The sequence below is a fragment of the Oncorhynchus nerka genome, linkage group LG10 (genome assembly GCF_034236695.1).
Source record: "Oncorhynchus nerka isolate Pitt River linkage group LG10, Oner_Uvic_2.0, whole genome shotgun sequence".
In the NCBI taxonomy this organism is placed as follows: Eukaryota; Metazoa; Chordata; class Actinopteri; order Salmoniformes; family Salmonidae; genus Oncorhynchus; species Oncorhynchus nerka.
The window spans coordinates 65,491,321-65,509,380 of record NC_088405.1 but is presented as its reverse complement, the minus strand read 5'-3'; the positions used below and the strand labels follow the sequence as shown (position 1 = coordinate 65,509,380).

The 18,060-nt window shown below is 41.7% G+C and overlaps 1 protein-coding gene across 1 annotated transcript; it reads right to left on the bottom strand.

The window, feature by feature from the left end:
* Positions 1 to 529: 529 nt before the first annotated feature.
* LOC115136468 (olfactory receptor-like protein COR4) lies at positions 530 to 1,525 on the bottom strand. The gene has a single exon (XM_029672046.2). The coding sequence runs from the start codon at positions 1,517 to 1,519 to the stop codon at positions 575 to 577; it is 945 nt and encodes a 314-aa protein (XP_029527906.2). The 5' UTR covers positions 1,520 to 1,525; the 3' UTR covers positions 530 to 574.
* Positions 1,526 to 18,060: the final 16,535 nt, after the last annotated feature.

The window sequence follows — 18,060 nt, the reverse complement described above, 5'->3', positions numbered from 1 at the left end:
TAAACGGAAAATGTTTTATTACCATATCATTGTTGTATGTTCGCTATAGTTATGTACTTGGAAATGTATCAATTGACCAATTCGGCACATTTGCGCAGACTTGATACAACATTTTCTGATGTATTGCAACGCTTCACTGGATCAGTCTGAAACTTTGCACATACACTGCTGACATCTAGTGGCCAAAATCTAAATTGCGTCTAAACTGAATGTTTTTATTATGGCCTTTCTCTTGCATTTCAAAAATGATATAACAAAAAATGTATTAAACTAATTCATGTTTTTTTGTTTGTATTTTCTTTTACCAGATCTAATGTGATATATTCTCCTACATTAATTTCACATTTCCACAAACTTCAAAGTGTTTCCTTTCAAATGGTATCAGGAATATGCATATCCTTGCTTCAGGTCCTGAGCTACAGGCAGTTAGATTTGGGTATGTCATTTTAGGCAAAAATGTAAAAAAAGGTGATCCTTATTAACATTGACCCTAGTTTACAAAGACAGCATTACTAGTGGGGCATTTCAATAGGGACAAACACTTTTTATTCACTTTTACACATTAAAAAGTATATTACAATCGAAGAGACATAATCTTGGACTGGAACATATTCTTTACCACTTTGTAAATCTCTTTGGACTGAAGCCCATAGATAATTGGGTTAAGACAAGGAGCAACCAGAGGAAATATAATGGACGCCACTTTCCTGTGATTTGACCACTGTGGGTACCGATGAAGAAAGATAATGATGAAACCTGTCATCAGCATAATGAGGTATACAGCCAGGTGTGTGAAGCAAGTGTTCAGGGCTTTGCTGTTCAACGACTTGCTCTTACTCCTCACACACACCATGGTGATCCTAATGTATGTCAGAGCCACACTCCCTATGGAGGTGATAAAAAGGAGGGCAGTGAAAAAGAGTCCGTATATGTCATTTATAAACACACTCTCACAGGAGAGCTTGAACAACGAAGCGTTGTCGCAGAAAGGGTTGAAAACCTTTGACCGGCAGCGTGATAAGCGGACAGAGAGACCTATTAGGACCGCCACAATGAGAAATGCCACACCCCAGGCAAACACACACAGTTTTACCAGCATTTTGTTGTTCATGATGGAGGCATATCGCAAAGGGTTGCAGATGGCCATATACCTGTCAAAAGCCATGATCATTAGTATTGTATGTCCGGTAGCTCCAAACATGTGACCGCAGAACGCTTGTATGGCACACTCAACATAGGTAATATATCTTTCTGCACTTGCTTTGAAAATATCACTCAGCACTCGAGGTATGAAGGTGGTGATACTGAGAGCATCGTTGAAAGACATGTTGCAAAGGAGGATGTACATGGGCTGGTGCAGGCTCCTTTCCATGCAGATTAGCACTGTGAGGCCGATGTTGGCCACCATTGTGAAGATGTAGATAACAAGGAGGATGAAGAAGGCAGGGTAGGAGGACTGGTTTGACTCGTTTAACCCCTCTAGGAGGAGAACAAGCTCATTGTATGTATGGTTCTCCATCTGAGGGGCGGAGAGACCTGAAAGAGGGAAGAGAATTAATAGAAAAACACATAAGATACAGTTCCAATCAATCAAAAAATGTATTATATTATAATCAAATCCCGACACTGCCACCAATTTCATGTGAAACTGGAATGACTTAGTCAAAGTTAAAGAAAATGTAAATGGCTAATGAAAAATGTGTATACATAGACGCCACTCACTTAATTTAATAAACGGCCCCTGCTACATAAACATACAGGCTTTATTCTAACATCTCATACCATTGACAGAGAGAGAGTGCGAAGTTATTCACTAGATTCCTCTGTGTCCAGTTCACCCTATCTGAAACACCAGCCAGAAAAAGCAACACCACCACCTTTTATTAGGTTAGGGGTGGTATCTCTAATGCTGGGGTATGTACCGTAGGTTCGGTCACAGTACTCTGTGGGGAAAGCGTTGCCAAGCAACAGGCTCTAAATTTGTCTTATCTCTCAGGTTCAGTAACTCACCTACAGTCTATAACCCTAACCCGCCAGGGTTCAACATTAACACGCTGGCCTAGTGCCAGTATACAGTGTATTCGGAAAGTATTCAGACCCTTTAGCTTTTTCCACATTTTGTTAGGTTACAGCCTTATTCTAAAATGTATTACATTGTTTTTTCCTCATCAATCTGGATGCATTACCCCCTAATGACAAAGCAAAATCTGTTTTTTACCAATTTTTGCTAATTTATAAAAATAACACAACTGAAATTTTACATTTACAGTACTTTGTTGAAACACCTTTGGCAGCGATTACAGCCTCGAGTCTTCTTAGGTATGACGCTACAAGCTTCGCACGCCTGTATTTGGGGAGTTTCTCCCATTCTTCTCTCCAGATCCTCTCAAGCTCTGTCAGGTTGGATGGGGAGAATTGCTGCACAGCTATTCTCTTAATTCTTTAATTAATTCTTTAATTCTATTTCATATATTTTCAGGTTTCTCCAGAGATGTTCGATCGGGTTCAAGTCCAGGCTCTGGCTGGGCCACTCAATGACATTCAGAGACTTGTCCCGAAGCCACTGGGTTGTCTTGGCTGTCTGCTTAGTGTCGTTGTCCTTTTGGAAGGTGAACCTTCCCCCCAGCCTGAGGTCCTAAGCACTCTGGAGCAGGTGTTCATCAAGGATCTTTTTATACTTTGCTCCGTTCATCTTTGCCTCGATCCTAGTCTCCCAGTCCCTGCTGCTGAAAACATCCTGCCACCACCATGCTTCACCATAGGGATGGTGCCAGGTTTCCTCCAGACGGCCAAAGAGTTCAATCTTCGTTTCATCAACCCAGAGAATCTTGTTTCTCATGGTCTGCGAGTCTTTAGGTGCTTTTTGGCAAACTCCAAGCAGGCTGTCATATGCCTTTTATTGAGGAGTGGCTTCCATTTGGCCACTCTACCATAAAGGCCTGAATGGTGGAGTGCTGCAGAGATTGTTGTCCTTCTGGAAGGTTCTCACATCTCCACAGATGAACTCTAGAGCTCTGTCAGAGCGACCATCGGGTTCTTGATCACCTCCCTGATCAAGGGCCTTCTCCCCTGATTGGTCAATTTGGCCGGGTGGCCAGCTCTAGGAAGAGTCTTGGTGGTTCTAAAATTCTTCCATTTAAGAATGATGGAGGCCGCTGTGTTCTTGTGGACCTTCAATACTGCAGAAATGTTTTGGTAGCCTTCCCCAGATCTGTGCCTCCACACAATCCTGTCTCGGAGCTCTACGGACAATTCCTTCGACCTCCTGGCTTGGTTTTTGCTCTGACATGCACTGTCAGATGTGGGACCTTATATAGACAGGTGTGTGCACTTCCAAATTATGTTTAATCAATTGAATTTAGCACAGGTGGACTCCAATCAAGTTGTAAAAACATATCAAGGTTGATCAATGGAAACAGGATGCACCTGAGCTCAATTTCTAGTCTCATAGCAAAGGGTCTGAATAGTTATGTAAATAAGCTATTTAGGATTTTTAGTTTTGAATACATTTTCTAACATTTCTAAATACCTTTTTTCATTCTGTCATTATGGGGTATTGTGTGTAGATTGCTGAATAATTGTTTTTATTTTATCCATTTTAGAATAAGGCTTCAATGTAACAAAATGTGGAAAAAGTCAAGGGGTCTGAATACTTTCTGAAGGCGCTGTATACAGGCAGATCCAAAATTATTGGCACCCTTGATAAAGCAAAAAAGCTAAAAAGCATGTAGTAAATAAATAATACAAATAGTGAAGTATACTGTATGCAAAAAAAATACAACTGCTCTGAGAAAAATATATAAAAAAGACATCAATATTCCACCATCATATTTTACAGTAGGTATGAGGTTCTTTACTGCATATGCATCCAATTGTTTTATGCCGAACCCACCATTGGTGTACGTTGCCAAAGAGCTCTATTTCCATGTCATGTGCGGTTCCAAGCCATGTGCCATTGCCGTTAATCAAACTCCAGGCAGTGCTAGTCAGATCACATGAAAATAGATATCTTCGGCCACGTACACCAATGGTGGGTTTGGCATTGAAAAACAGAAGCATATGCAGAAAAATATCTCACACCTACGGTAAAATATGCTGGTGGATATTTGATGTTATGAGGCTGTTTTGATTTCACTCGTCCTGTGGCTCTTGTTAAAGTCAACGGCATCGTTAACTTTTACCAAGTACCAGGACATTTTAGCAAAAAACCTGGTTGACTATGCCAGGAGGCTTACACTTAGCCGCAAGTGGATCTTCCAGCGAGACCCTAATCCCAAGCACTAATCAAAATCCACAAATAAATAGTTATTTGACCACAAAATAAACATTTTACAATGAATATCTCAGTCTCCAGGCTTGAACCCCATTGAAAACCTGTGGTTTGAATTAAAGAGCGTAGTCCATAAGCACAAATTAAGGGTATCAAGGATCTATAAAGATTCTGTATAGAGGAATGGTCTAAGATCCCTCCCAATGTGTTCAGTGTTGTTATCTTTGCAAGGGGAGGGTGCCAGAGTATTGAAAAAATTCTAAATGTTGACACCTATCTTTTTTTAGATTTATTTTTATTACTTGTTACACAAAATCTCTTTGTCTGACAAATGTTATTAATGTAAAATAATATAATTTCACCATTTGTATTTGTATTATTTATTTTATACAGTCTTTATTTGCTCATCTTTATCCAGGGTGCCAATAATTATGGACCTGACTGTATACGTAAAGTGTTAGGTGCATACGAGTATGTGCAGAGAGTGCAAAGAGCAATATGCAGTTCTAAGATGATAGTTCAGGCAAGTGGTGGACAAATTACTCGATTGTTATACCTGAGTAAAAGCACAGATACCTTAATAATTTACAAAGGAAGCATTTGTGTTTAATGAGTGCAACAGATCAGAGGCAGTAGGGATAACCAGGGATGCTCTCTTGATAAGTGTGTGATTTGGATGTATGATTAACGTTTTTACATTTGTGCTTTTCTAAAAAAACATTTCTGTGTTCTGTTTGTGCTTTTCTAATAACCAATTTCTGTGTTCATTCAAGTGAGTCAGTATGTTTGAGTTAGTATGTTGGCAGCTGCCACTCAATGTTAGTGATGGCTGTTTAAAGTCTGATGGCCTTGAGATAGAAGCTGATTTTCAGTCTCTCGGTCCCTACTTTGATGCTCCTGTACTGATCTCGCCTTCTGGATGATAGCGGGGTGAACAGGCAGTAGCTCGGGTGGTTGTTGTCCTTGATGATCTTTTTGGCCTTCCTATGACATCAGGTGGTGTAGGTGTCCTGGAGCGCAGGTAGTTTGCCCCCGGTGATGCGTTGTGCAGACCTCACTACCCTCTGGAGAGCCTTACGCTTGTAGGCGAAGAAGTTGCCGTACCAGGCAGTGATACAGCCCGACAGGATGCTCTCCATTGTGCATCTGTAAAAGTTTGTGAGTGTTTTTGGAGACAAGCCGAATTTCTTCAGCCTCCCTAGGTTGAAGAGGCGCTGCTGCGCCTTCTTCACCACGCTCTCTGTGAGGGTGGACAATTTCAGTTTGTCCGTGATGTGTACGCCGAGGAACTTAAAACTTCCCATCTTCTCCACTACTGTCCAGTCGATGTGGATAGAGGGCTGCTCCCTCAAGTCCACAATCATCTCCTTTGTTATGTTGACATTGAGTGTGGGGTTAATTTCCTGACATCACACTCTGAGGGCCCTCACCTCCTCCCTGTAGGCCGACTCGTCATTATTGTTAATCATGCATACCACTGTAGTGTTGTCTGCAAACTTGATGATTGAGTTGGAAGCGTGCATGGCCACGCAGTCATGGGTGAACAGGGAATAGAGGAGAGGGCTGAGAACGCTCCCTTGTGGGGCCCCAGTGTTGAGAATCAGCGGGGTGGAGATGTTGTTTCCTACCCTCACCACCTGGGGGTGGCCCGTCAAGAAGTCCAGGACCCAGTTGCACAGGTTGGGGGGTACTATAGTGTTAAATGCTGAGCTGTAGTCAATGAACAGCATTCTTACATAGGTACTCCTCTTGGCCAGATGGGTTAGGGCAGTGTGCAATGTGATTGCGTCGTCTGTGGACCTATTGGGGCGGTAAGCAAATTGGAGTGGGTCTAGGGTGTCAGGTAGGGTGGAGGGGATATGGTCCTTGACTAGTCTCTCAAAGCACTTCATGATGACGGAAGTGAGTGCTACGGGGCAATAGTCATTTAGCTCAGTTACCTTAGCTTCCTTGGGTACAGAAACAATCTTGAAGCATGTGGGAACAGCAGACTGGGATAAGGATTGATTGAATATGTCCGTAAACACACCAGCCAGCTGGTCTGCGCATGCTCTGAGGACACAGCTAGGGATGCCGAGGGTTAACACCTTTAATTACTTTGGGGTAGGGGGCAGTATTGGGAATTTTGGATGTAGAATGATGTGGCTCTCTGCAATATCACAGTTTTGGAACTAGTGAACGTAACACGCCAATGTATACTGAGATTTTTTTATATAAATATGAACTTTATCAAACAAAACATACATGTATTGTGTAACATGAAGTCCTATGATTGTCATCTGATGAAGATCATCAAAGGTTAATGATTCATTTTATCTCTATTTGTGCTTTTTGTGACTCCTCTTTATGGCTGGAAAAATGGCGCCACGGAAAAAGTATTCTGTGAGTTGGTGGTGACCTAACATAATCGTTTGTGGTGCTTTCGCTGTAAAGCCTATTTAAAAATCGGACACTGTGTGGGATTATGAACAAGATTACCTTTAAAACGGTATAAGATACATGTATGTTTGAGGAATTTTAATTATGAGATTTCTGCTGTTAACGGGATTGCAGCCCTAAGTTAACCTCTAGCGTCGAAAAATCCCGTATCCGGGAAAGTAATCATAGCCTCAAGCTCATTACCATAACGCAACGTTTCCTATTCATGAAAATCGCAAATGAAATGAAATAAATATATTCAAACACAAGTTTAGCCTTTTGTTAACAACACTGTCATCTCAGATTTTCTAAATATGCTTTTCAACCAAAGCTACACAAGTATTTGTGTAAGAGTATTGATAGCCTAGCATAGCATTAAGCCTAGCATTCAGCAGGCAACATTTTCACAAAAACAAGAAAAGCATTCAAATAAAATCATTTACCTTTGAAGAACTTCGGATGTTTTCAATGACGAGACTCTTAGTTAGATAGCAAATCGTCTACACAAAGATTATTTGTGTAGACCAAATAGTTTTGTTCATCACGTTTGGCTAAGAAAAACACCGGAAAATGCAGTCACTTACAACGCCAAACTTTTTTCCAAATTAGCTCCATAATATCGACAGAAACATGGCAAACGTTGTTTAGAATCAATCCTCAAGGTGTTTTTCACATATCTATTCGATAATCTATCAGTGGTGGCAGTTGCCTTCTCATCAGAAGAAAACGGAAAAATACTGCAGCTGGAGATTACGCAATAATTGCGACGGAGGACACCAAGCGACCACCTGGTAGATGTAGTCTCTTATGGTCAATCTTCCAATGATATGCCTACAAATACGTCACAATGCTGCAGACACCTTGGGGAAAACGTGGAAAATGTAAGCTGACTCCTAGCTCCTTCACAGCCATATAAGGAGTCATTGCCATGAGGCGGTTTCAAAAAATGCGGCACTTCCAGATTGGATTTTTATCTGGGTTTTTTCTTTAACATCAGTTCTGTGGCACTCACAGACAATATCTTTGCAGTTTTGGAAACGTCAGAGTGTTTTCTTTCCAAAGCTGTCAGTTATATGCATAGTCGAGCATCTTTTCGTGACAAAATATCTTATTTAAAACGGGAACGTTTTTCATCCAAAAATGTAAATAGCGCCCCCTATATCCAAGAAGTTAAAATCCCCAGCTACAATAAATGCAGCCTCAGGATATGTGGTTTAGATAGAGTCCAATGAAGTTCTTTCAGGGCCGTTGATGTGACTGCTTGGGGGGGATATACACGACTGTGATCGTAATCGAAGAGAATTCTCTCGGTAGATAATGCGGTTGGCATTTGATTGTAAGGAATTCTAGGTCAGGTGAACAAAAGGACTTGAGTTCCTGTATTTTGTTATGATCACACCACGTCTCGTTAATCATAAGGCATACACCCCCGCCCTTCTTCTTACCAAAGAGATGTTTGTTTCTGTCTGCGAAATGCGTGAAGAAACCAGGTGGCTGTACCGACTCTGATAATGTATCCCGAGTGAGCCATGTTTCCGGGAAACAAAGAACATTACAATCTCTGATGTCTCTCTGGAAGGCAACCCTTGCTCGGATTTTGTCTACCTTGTTGTCAAGAGACTGGACATTGGCGAGTAGTATACTCGGGAGTGGTGCGCGATGTGGTGTCTGCGGACCGCTCCGTCTGTCCCTTCTGCGGCGCCATTGTTTTGGGTCGCCGGCTGTGATCCGATCCATTGTCCTGGGTGGTGGACCAAACAGAGGATCCACTTCGGGAAAGTCGTATTCCTGGTCGTAATGTTGGTAAGTTTACGTTGCTCTTATATCCAATAGTTCCTCCCAGCTGTATGTAATAAAACTTACGATTTCCTGGGGTAACAATGTAAGAATTAATACATTAAAAAAATACTGCATAGTTTCCTAGGAACGCGAAGCGAGGCAGCCATCTCAGTAGGCGCCGGAAACTACAACTGATAAGAGGATGGAATGTAATGGACATTTTTACGTTTGTGCTTTTGTAATAAAGAATTTCTGTGTTCTGTTTATGCTTTTATAATAACCCATTTCTGTGTTCATGCAAATGACCGATTGAACACCTCACTATCAGTATCTGCAATTTTACAGTATGCCCAGAACCTTGTTTTGAGAATGAAAGGGATATCTCAGTTTCAAGGTCTCAGCTTGGGGAGAAGAAGCCTTGTCAGGTATTGGTCTGCCACATGCATGAACCAGTATTGGTCAGTCACATGCATGAACTAAACGTTAATGATTAACCTCTTACCTCTACCTGGGACGCTTGCGTCCCAACTAGAGCTCTGGAAATGCAAATGTGCTACGCTAAATGCTAATAGTATTAGTTAAAACTCAAAAGTTCATTAAAATACACATGCAGGGTATCAAATTAAAGCTACACTCGTTGTGAATCCAGGCAACAAGTCAGATTTTTAAAATGCTTTTCGGCGACAGCATGAGAAGCTATTATCTGATAGCATGCACCAATACACTACAACAGAAAAGCACAGCAGGGGACGTAAACAAAATAATTAGCATTTCGGCGTTACACAAACCGCACAATAAAATAGAAAACAGTCATTACCTTTCACCATCTTCTTTGTTGGCACTCCTAGATGTCCCATAAACACTATTGGGTCTTTATTTCGATTAAATCGGGCCATATAAAGCCAAGATATCGTTATATGTAGACTGTGTGATAAACGAAAAAACAGCGATTTCACAACGTAACGTCATTTTTAAAATTCAAAAAGTAGACGATAAACTTTCACAAAACACTTCGAAATACGTTTGTAATGCTACTTTAGGTATTAGTAAACGTTAATAAGCGATAAAATTCATCCGTAGGCGATGTACTTATCATTAGCTGTCGTCTTGGAAAAAATTTCAGGAGAGAGCTCTTCCGGAATGATCTGGGCGGAGACCGGAGGTACGTCGTGCCCCTCTTTCGGTTCAACCAAGAATCAAAGAGGATTAAATTCACAAGATACTCGACTACATGGGGATGCTGTGGGAGTTGAATGCTCGGTCTTATCTAATTCGGCTCACTGTTAACAATTGCTGGAAGTGGCGCAAGGATATTTATTTCCATTTTCTGTGATCAGGTTTTCCTGCGCTTTCCGATGTAACGCACGTTATGTAATAGCCACAGTCGTGATTTAACCAGTTTTAAAAACGTCCGAGGGTTTCCTATACACACATTCTAACCATATGAACGTACTATATTCCTGGCATGAGTAGCAGGGCGCTGAAATGTTGCGCGATTTTTAACAAAATGTTCAAAAAAGTAGAGGGTAGGAGCAACTAGTTAATTAATTATGACTGATGAATACACTAAATCATGCAAATATTACTTTCTGTGTACGTATATAAGAAAACTAACGGGACTGTCCCGTTGGAGCTCCTGATCGACATGTGTACTTGGTACATTGAGTTGGTTGGAACCCCTCCAGAGCTTTGACAATGAACAATGATTAATTTAAGATTGACTTCGAGTGTTCCTTTGTAAGAATTTCCACAGCAGATAATTTTCCTGTCAAAATGTAACGAGTACTTATGGGTGTCAGGGAACATTTTTGGAGTAAAAAGTACATTATTTTCTTTAGGAATATAGTGAAGTAAAAGTAAAAGATACCAAAGAAAACTACTTAAGTGGTACTTTAAAGTATTTTTACCTAAATACTTTACACCACTGGTGCAGGGTGCATAGTCCGTTGATGAGAAGATCATTATGGATCAGGTGGCCGGTTTGTGGGGGCCATGGTGAGGAGGAAGAGGTGGCAGGAGGTTTTGATCGTAATTGACCTAAACGGTTTGCCAGAGGCAAGTCTTTGGAAGAGGGGGTGTCCAGGATGGAAGAGGGAGGCGATGTTTCCCACACGCTTCCTTGCGCTGGAGTCGTGCAGGACCTCGATGGAGGGTAGGTGGCAGCCGATAACCCTCTCAGCAGATCGGACAATATGTTGCAGTTTGCCCATGGACCAGGCAGACGTATTCCTGAACCACACAGTGATCGAGGAGGTGAAGATGGACTTGATGATGGTAGTGTAGAATTGAATCAGTATTGTCAATGAGAATTTTAATTTCTTCAGCTGATGCAAGTACATCCACTGGTGTACCTTCTTGATGGCTGTGAAGTTATCCTCCCACTTGAGGTTGTGGGAGATGATGGTCCCCAGGAATTCAAATTCAAATGTCTCGCAATGCTTACAGCTGTGCCATTGATTTCAAGGGGGAGAGGTCGTGAGGGACGCTTCCTGAAGTCAATCACCTTCACAGTTTTGAGAGTGTTCAGCTCCAGGTTATTGTGACTGCACCAGGCCACAGGAAACAAGATAATGCATAATGGATGAAGCAGAAACAGACTGGTACCCAGGTATGGGGTAGTGTCATGATGTTGGCCTGGGGGGTAGATTTATGACAGTCATAAATACCTCTTCCCCCCTGTTTCCTCTCTCTACCCTACTGATGTGACATTTGAAAACCCCTTGGTTAACATAGAGATTCTGGGAACATCAGAAGGTGGGGGGAAATTAACTATATTCTGGTAATCTGACCAATTGAACATATGCGGTGGTACTTAATGAATATGATGCCAGTTCGGTTGTCATCTGAGACATTCTCATCAATGATAAGATGACATAAACTCTACAGTGGAAAGTCTGCACATTGTAGTTATTGGATTCACAGGGAACTGTTGTTCAATTTAAATGTTTGAATATAAAATTATTGTTGAAGAGATGAAATGTAATTTTAGCTTCCAAATGAGAGATTTGGGTTTTCATAAGGTTAGGGCTCAGCTCAATCAGTGGCCTGCCCCTGTGAAGAGACATGGGTTATACAACTTTTCAAACACGCCCTCCTCTCCCTTCCTATATAAAGCCTTGACGACAATATAACCTCCTGTTCCAAGTACGTGAGGTCTTCAGCCTCTGCGTAAAAAGGACTAACATGTCAACTACAGAACTAAGCCAACCTCAGCGTGAGCTTTGGTTTCGAATGGTATGAACTTTGAACTCTTATTCACTACATAAGTGATACCTTCTAGTCGTTGAGTTAGCCACAGCAGCTGCAAACGCGGGCTAGGAAAGAACAGACAGAGTATCCCGTCTACCACACAACGACGTTACTACTACGTATCTAATTGACCACCAGAGACATTCTCCAAAGGACAAAGGACTCGGTTTGGCAACACGGCCTTACATCTACCACCAACCTACCGAAGCACAGCTCAGAGTAAATATTTATTGCATTTTCCTTTTCCGAATGGGCGGTAATTTAGAATGCATAAGATACTTTATTTACGATAGCACAGCTTCTCCCTTTGTCCCTCAGTCTTCCCGCTCTTTCACTCAAACCCAGCCCCTTTTCTTTTGTGTAACCAGCTGACGTTTTCCTTTATGATGTAATTTGTAATCAAGGTATGATTAATTATGTGTATATCTAATTCTGTGTGATTAGTTCGGTATTTAGTAAATAAATAATTAAACCCAATATTGTATTGCTGATTCAACTTGTTAGCCAGGGTTCGTGAAGATAACCAAGAATTTACTTTCAGATGAGACTGAATTAAGGTGACGATTAATATTGACTGCTATTGATGTAAAATGTTACTAGGTCTTTAAGAGTTAAATATTATTATAAATATTATTTTGTGGTGCCCCGACTCTCTAGTTAATTACATTTACATGATTAGCTCAATCAGGTAATATTAGTTACGGAGAAAGGATTTTATAGAATAGCATGTCATATCACTTAATCCGGCTGTAACGGTCTTCTTCCTCCTCTGACGAGGAGTAGTAGGAAGGATCGGAGGATCAATGCTTGGTAATTGTCCATATTTTTACTAAAGAAATTGAACACTGAACAAAAACAACAAAGTGAACGAACAAAACCGAAACAGTTCTGTCTGGTGCAGAATACAAACACTCAACAGAAAATAATCACCCACAAATCAAGGGTGAAAACAGGCTACCTAAGTATGGTTCTCAATCAGGGACAACGATTGACAGCTGCCTCTGATTGAGAACCATACCAGGCCAAACACAGAAATACCAACTCATAGAAAAACATACATAGACAACCCACCCAACTCACGCCCTGACCATACTAAAACAAAGACATAACAAAAGAACTAAGGTCAGAACGTGACACCGGCATAGCAAAAGACACGACGGTAGGTAGTGGGGAGTGGAAGTTCACTGCATATCAATGACCACTATCTCAGCCATAATCATGACATCAAGGATATTTATGAGGACTTTTTTATGCAAAAAAAGTATATTGTTTATGCACTGTGGCTGATGCAACAGATCAGAATGTTTAGCTTAAAATGTTGATAAACTATAAGGCTATTTCTTCACATTATAAGTGCAACAATTTGCACATGGTAGTAGGATATAAGTGCAAATGTTCCATTAGCAGAAAACACCATAATAAAGAGTGACCACAAATGCAATTATGCATTTTTATAGTGAAAGTTGTCTTACCCAAACTTGAAACTCACAGGCTGCGTATGTATGCCACTAAGACTCTACATCCCTTGTAAAGCAGATTGTGCTTAATTTTAAAAAGTGATTTGGCCACTTTGAAAAAGGCTGTGATAGCATATAATTCACAAGTGACAGGCAAATATTGTCACACATCAGGCTATTCTTTATTAATCTTGTCTTCACACATACTAAATTGTCACGATCGTCTAAGGTGGAAACAGCGGACCAAAGCGCAACATGGTGAGCGTACATACTTCTTTATTATAAGATGTCGTCAACAAAACAATAAACATCAAACCGAAACTGTGACGCCAACGTAGTACTCACAGGCAACTATACATGGACAACTACCCACAAATACAGGTGGGAAAAAGGCTACCTAAGTATGGTTCTCAATCAGAGACAACGATAGACAGCTGCCTCTGATTGAGAACCACACCCGGCCAAACACACAGAAATACAAATCATAGAAAAAGGGACATAGAATGCCCACCCAAATCACACCCTGACCAAACCAAAATAGAGACATAAAAGCTCTAAGGTCAGGGCGTGACACTAAATTATTTATGTGTAAAATTGGTTTTGATTTAGAATGGACCATTATCATGCACCTGTATCGAAACCGGGGCAGCTGGAAAAAATGTAATCTATGCACTTAAATAGCGATTGGAGGATGCTTTTCCAGTGGTTCATTTTCATGCCAGCCAGGTAGACTATACTCCTGTTGTAAAGATAAGCAATGTACTTAAAACACTAGGAAAGTTGAGAAACAAATATAGTAGGCCTAACCTATAGATAGCTGAGGGGATAGGACGAGGAAAACACTATCCAGTCTCGCTTTAATTTCACATGTTCCAAGTCAGTCAGATGGGTCTCCTGTAGGAAAACAATCGGTACCTTTTCTCTTTTAAGCTGAGCCAATACTTTTGGTCTCATAATGTGATAATGTGAGTGTCCATAGGAATCCATTGAGCTGATGCTAAGATCCTAAGCAAATCGGTGGCTATAATCCAGTAACATGCAGGAGGCGGAAGATTATGATTATTCTCCTGACAGGGATTCCCAGGGTGTCAATATTGAGATTACATTGTTTTTGCCTGGCCTATCACAGAGAGCATTATCCATACTGGTCGTTAAAGACCCGTATTTATAATAATCAAAGCTATTCCACTGCTTTGCACCACTTTGCCAGAAGGGTTCTCCAGACACCATAAAAGCTTTGGCCTACAGTTGGCCATATAATTCACTGTGTACCTACGGACAGAGATCCATCAAGGAAATCAGACATATGTGTACTACTCCTAAACAAATGGAGAGGGTAAGTGCTTGCAGGGAACCCTGGAGGAAGGAATATGGGCCTACCTGCCCTACCTACCACAAGACCTCAATTTACATGACCTCTCTTGTGGCTTAAATCCCCTGTCCACTACAGGGCAAAACCAGAATAGTGAATATCTGGAATTATTTTAAAGTTTGCTCTACATAACTCTCAGAGTGACCTATGATACATAGAAGGATATAAGGATGGATTAACTCCTACTAAAGGGGGCAATAATTGTCGCGTCTTCGCCATCAAAGACATCTGCGGAGACAGGAAGAGATACACACCTCGACGGACAGATACACTCTGCAAGGCATTGGGCAAACTCAACTGAGATCACAGTAAAAGTTAAATAAAGTCAAAGGTGATAGATGATATGATCTTTGAATTTCTTTTTAAAGGGGCTTGTATAAAAATGTGATAATTTTATAACAAAATGTGGAAAAAGTCAAGGGGTCTGAATACTTTCCGAATGAACTGTACTTAAGTAAATAAGGTATTACATTTTTATTTAATTATACATTTGCCAAAATGTCTAGAAACCTGTTTCGCTTTTGTAATGTCCAGGGTGTAGTGGAGGAAGGAGTCGGACGCAGGAGACAGAGAGTTCAGAGTAGGCACGTCTTTAATACACCGACCAGGTGAAAAAGCAGACGCCACTCAACACAAATACCCCAAACCACAGGGGAACTAAACTGTATCCAAAAAACAGATCGCCTACACGAAACAGCCGTGACACACATGCGTGCACGACAAGTACACATAGAACAATCCCGCACAAAGAGCAGGCGGGCCGGCTGGCTAATAAAGCCCAACTAATAACCAAATTATCAACAGGGGTAACCAATAAACAGACAAGGAGGGGGAGGAAAAAATCAGTGGCAGCTGACGACGAGCGCCACCCGAACAGGAAAGGGAGCCACCTTCAGTGGCAGCTAGTAGGCCGGTGACGACGACCGCCGAGCGCCACCCGAACGGGAAGGGGAGCCACCTTCAGTGGCAGCTAGTAGGCCGGTGACGACGAGCGCCGAGCGCCACCCGAACAGGAAGGGGAGCCACCTTCAGTGGCAGCTAGTAGGCCGGTGACGACGACCGCCGAGCGCCACCCGAACAGGAAGGGGAGCCGCCTTCGGTAGGAGCCGTGACAGCTTTGTCATTATGGGCTATTGTGTGGAAATCGATGAGGAACATTTTTTATTTGATCCATTTTAGAATAAGGCTGTAACATAAAGGAATGTGGAAAAGGGAAGGTGTCTGAATACTTTCCAAATGCACTGTATGTTCAATGTCCACGGATGTCTGAGTGAGACAGGGCTCACTGGGACAGTGTTTGTTTACATTTACAGTGTTTACAGTGTTTAAACATTGGAGTAAAACAAGCTTATATTTTGGCTTCTGGTGGAGCTCATGGAGCTTGTATATCATGAATTTCTAAGTCCAAAAATGTATGTAGAAACTGCGGATCCCAGATTTAATAACTAAAACCCCATTATTGTGTCTCGATTTGCAAATACATATCAGAAATGTCTGTGTGTGTACAGTATGTCAAATACATATCAGAAATATCTGTGTGTGTACAGTATGTCAAATACATATCAGAAATGTCTGTGCGTGTACAGTATGCCAAATACATATCAGAAATGTCTGTGTGTGTACAGTATGTCAAATACATATCAGAAATGTCTGTGTGTGTACAGTATGTCAAATACATATCAGAAATGTCTGTGTGTGTACAGTATGTCAAATACATATCAGAATTGTCTGTGTGTGTACAATATGTCAAATACATATCAGAAATGTCTGTGTGTGTACATTATGTCAAATACATACCAGAAATGTCTGTGTGTGTACAGTACGTCAAATACATACCAGAAATGTCTGTGTTTGTACAGTATGTCATCCAGGTTCCTGTAGTGATGTCTCGGAGTCGTACATGATTTCCAGGTTTCAGTTCAGGTAAGTGTCTTGAACTTCGTGTCGTGTCGCTGTTTTTGTTTGTCTTTCTGTTTTTCCTTCACGAGTTTGACTTTGTGAGCACCTCTGGGTGTTAGCAAGTCCTCATGGATGGTTAGGTTGGTTCTGATGCGACGTCCCATCAACATTTGTGCAGGTGAAAGTCCGTTCTGCAGCGGTGCGCTGTGGTAGATCATCAGATTTCTTAGGAAATCCTCCTTTCCATCGTGTGCCTTTTTCATCAGACCTTTGACAATTTTGAGTGAACTCTCTGCTAAGCCATTGGACCTTGGGTAGTTGGGGCTAGAGGTGTTGCATCGGAATTCGGAACTTGTGAACTGCGTCCATTGTCCGAGTACAGTTCAGACACAACCCCATGTCTTGCAAAGACTGATTTCAGGTAGGTGATTGCAGCTTTGCTGGAGGTAGTTGGCAGTGTTGCTACTTCAGGGTAGTTTGAGTAGTAGTCGGTAACAACAATGTGACTTTTGCCACTGCAGTCAAAACGGTCAACTCCAAATTTGTAGTAGGGTCTGTTGGGTACTGGATGAGGCATTAGCGGCTATGCTTGCTGCTTTGGCCTGTAGGTCAAACACAGTTCACATGAAGCAGTGGTCTGGTTGATTTCCTGGTTCATTCTTGGCCAGTACATTACTTCTCGTGCTCGTCGTTTGCATTTTTCCTCACCCACGTGGCCCTCGTGTATTTTCTGTAGCATTTCTGTGCATAGTGTCATGGGAATGACAATCTTGTTGTTGCCTTTGAACACTATGTAATCCACAACGGTGAGCTCGGCTCTGCACATCCAGTAATCCTTGTATAGACAGTTGTTTTTCTGTTGTTTCTTTCAACTCTGTCATTGTTTGGTCAGCTGTGGTCTCTCTTTTGATCTGCTCCATTCTCTCAGAAGACACAGGAAGTGATGCTACGATCATGTCGACGTAGGTCTGAATTTCAGTGTTTTTCTGTGTGTCGAAGCTCTCCTTGTCGACTGCTCGAGAAAGAGTGTCGGCGGCGAACATGAACTTTCCCGGGGTATAGATCATCTTCACATCATACTTTTGCAGTCTGATCAACATTCTCTGGATTCTCATTGGACAAGCATTCAGTGGCTTAGACATGATTGACACCAAAGGTTTGTGGTCGGTTTCTACTTCGAAGTTTCGTCCGTATATGTATTGGTGAAAACTTTCGTAAATGTATGTGCTCGCCAGTAGGTCTTTTTCTATTTGCGCATACCTTGTCTCTGCGCCTGTCAAGGCTCTGGATGCATAAGCGACAGGTTGCCATGTGTCGTCATGCTGTTGCAGAAGAACTGCTCCCAGGCCAAACTGTGACGCATCTGCAGAAATCCTTGTGTTTTTCTCTGGATCATAGAACCTGAGCACCGGCCCTTCTGTGATTGTCTTCTTTAGGTTTTTGAAGCAGTTTTCCTGTTCATGTGACCATTCCCATTCCTTTTTCTGTTCCAGAAGACATCTGAGTGGAGCGGACTGTGCTGACAGTTGAGGTATGAACTTTGCAAGGTAGATGATCATGCCCATTAAGCGTCTCTCATCGTCCTTGTTCTTCGGGCGCTACATGTTGTTGATGGC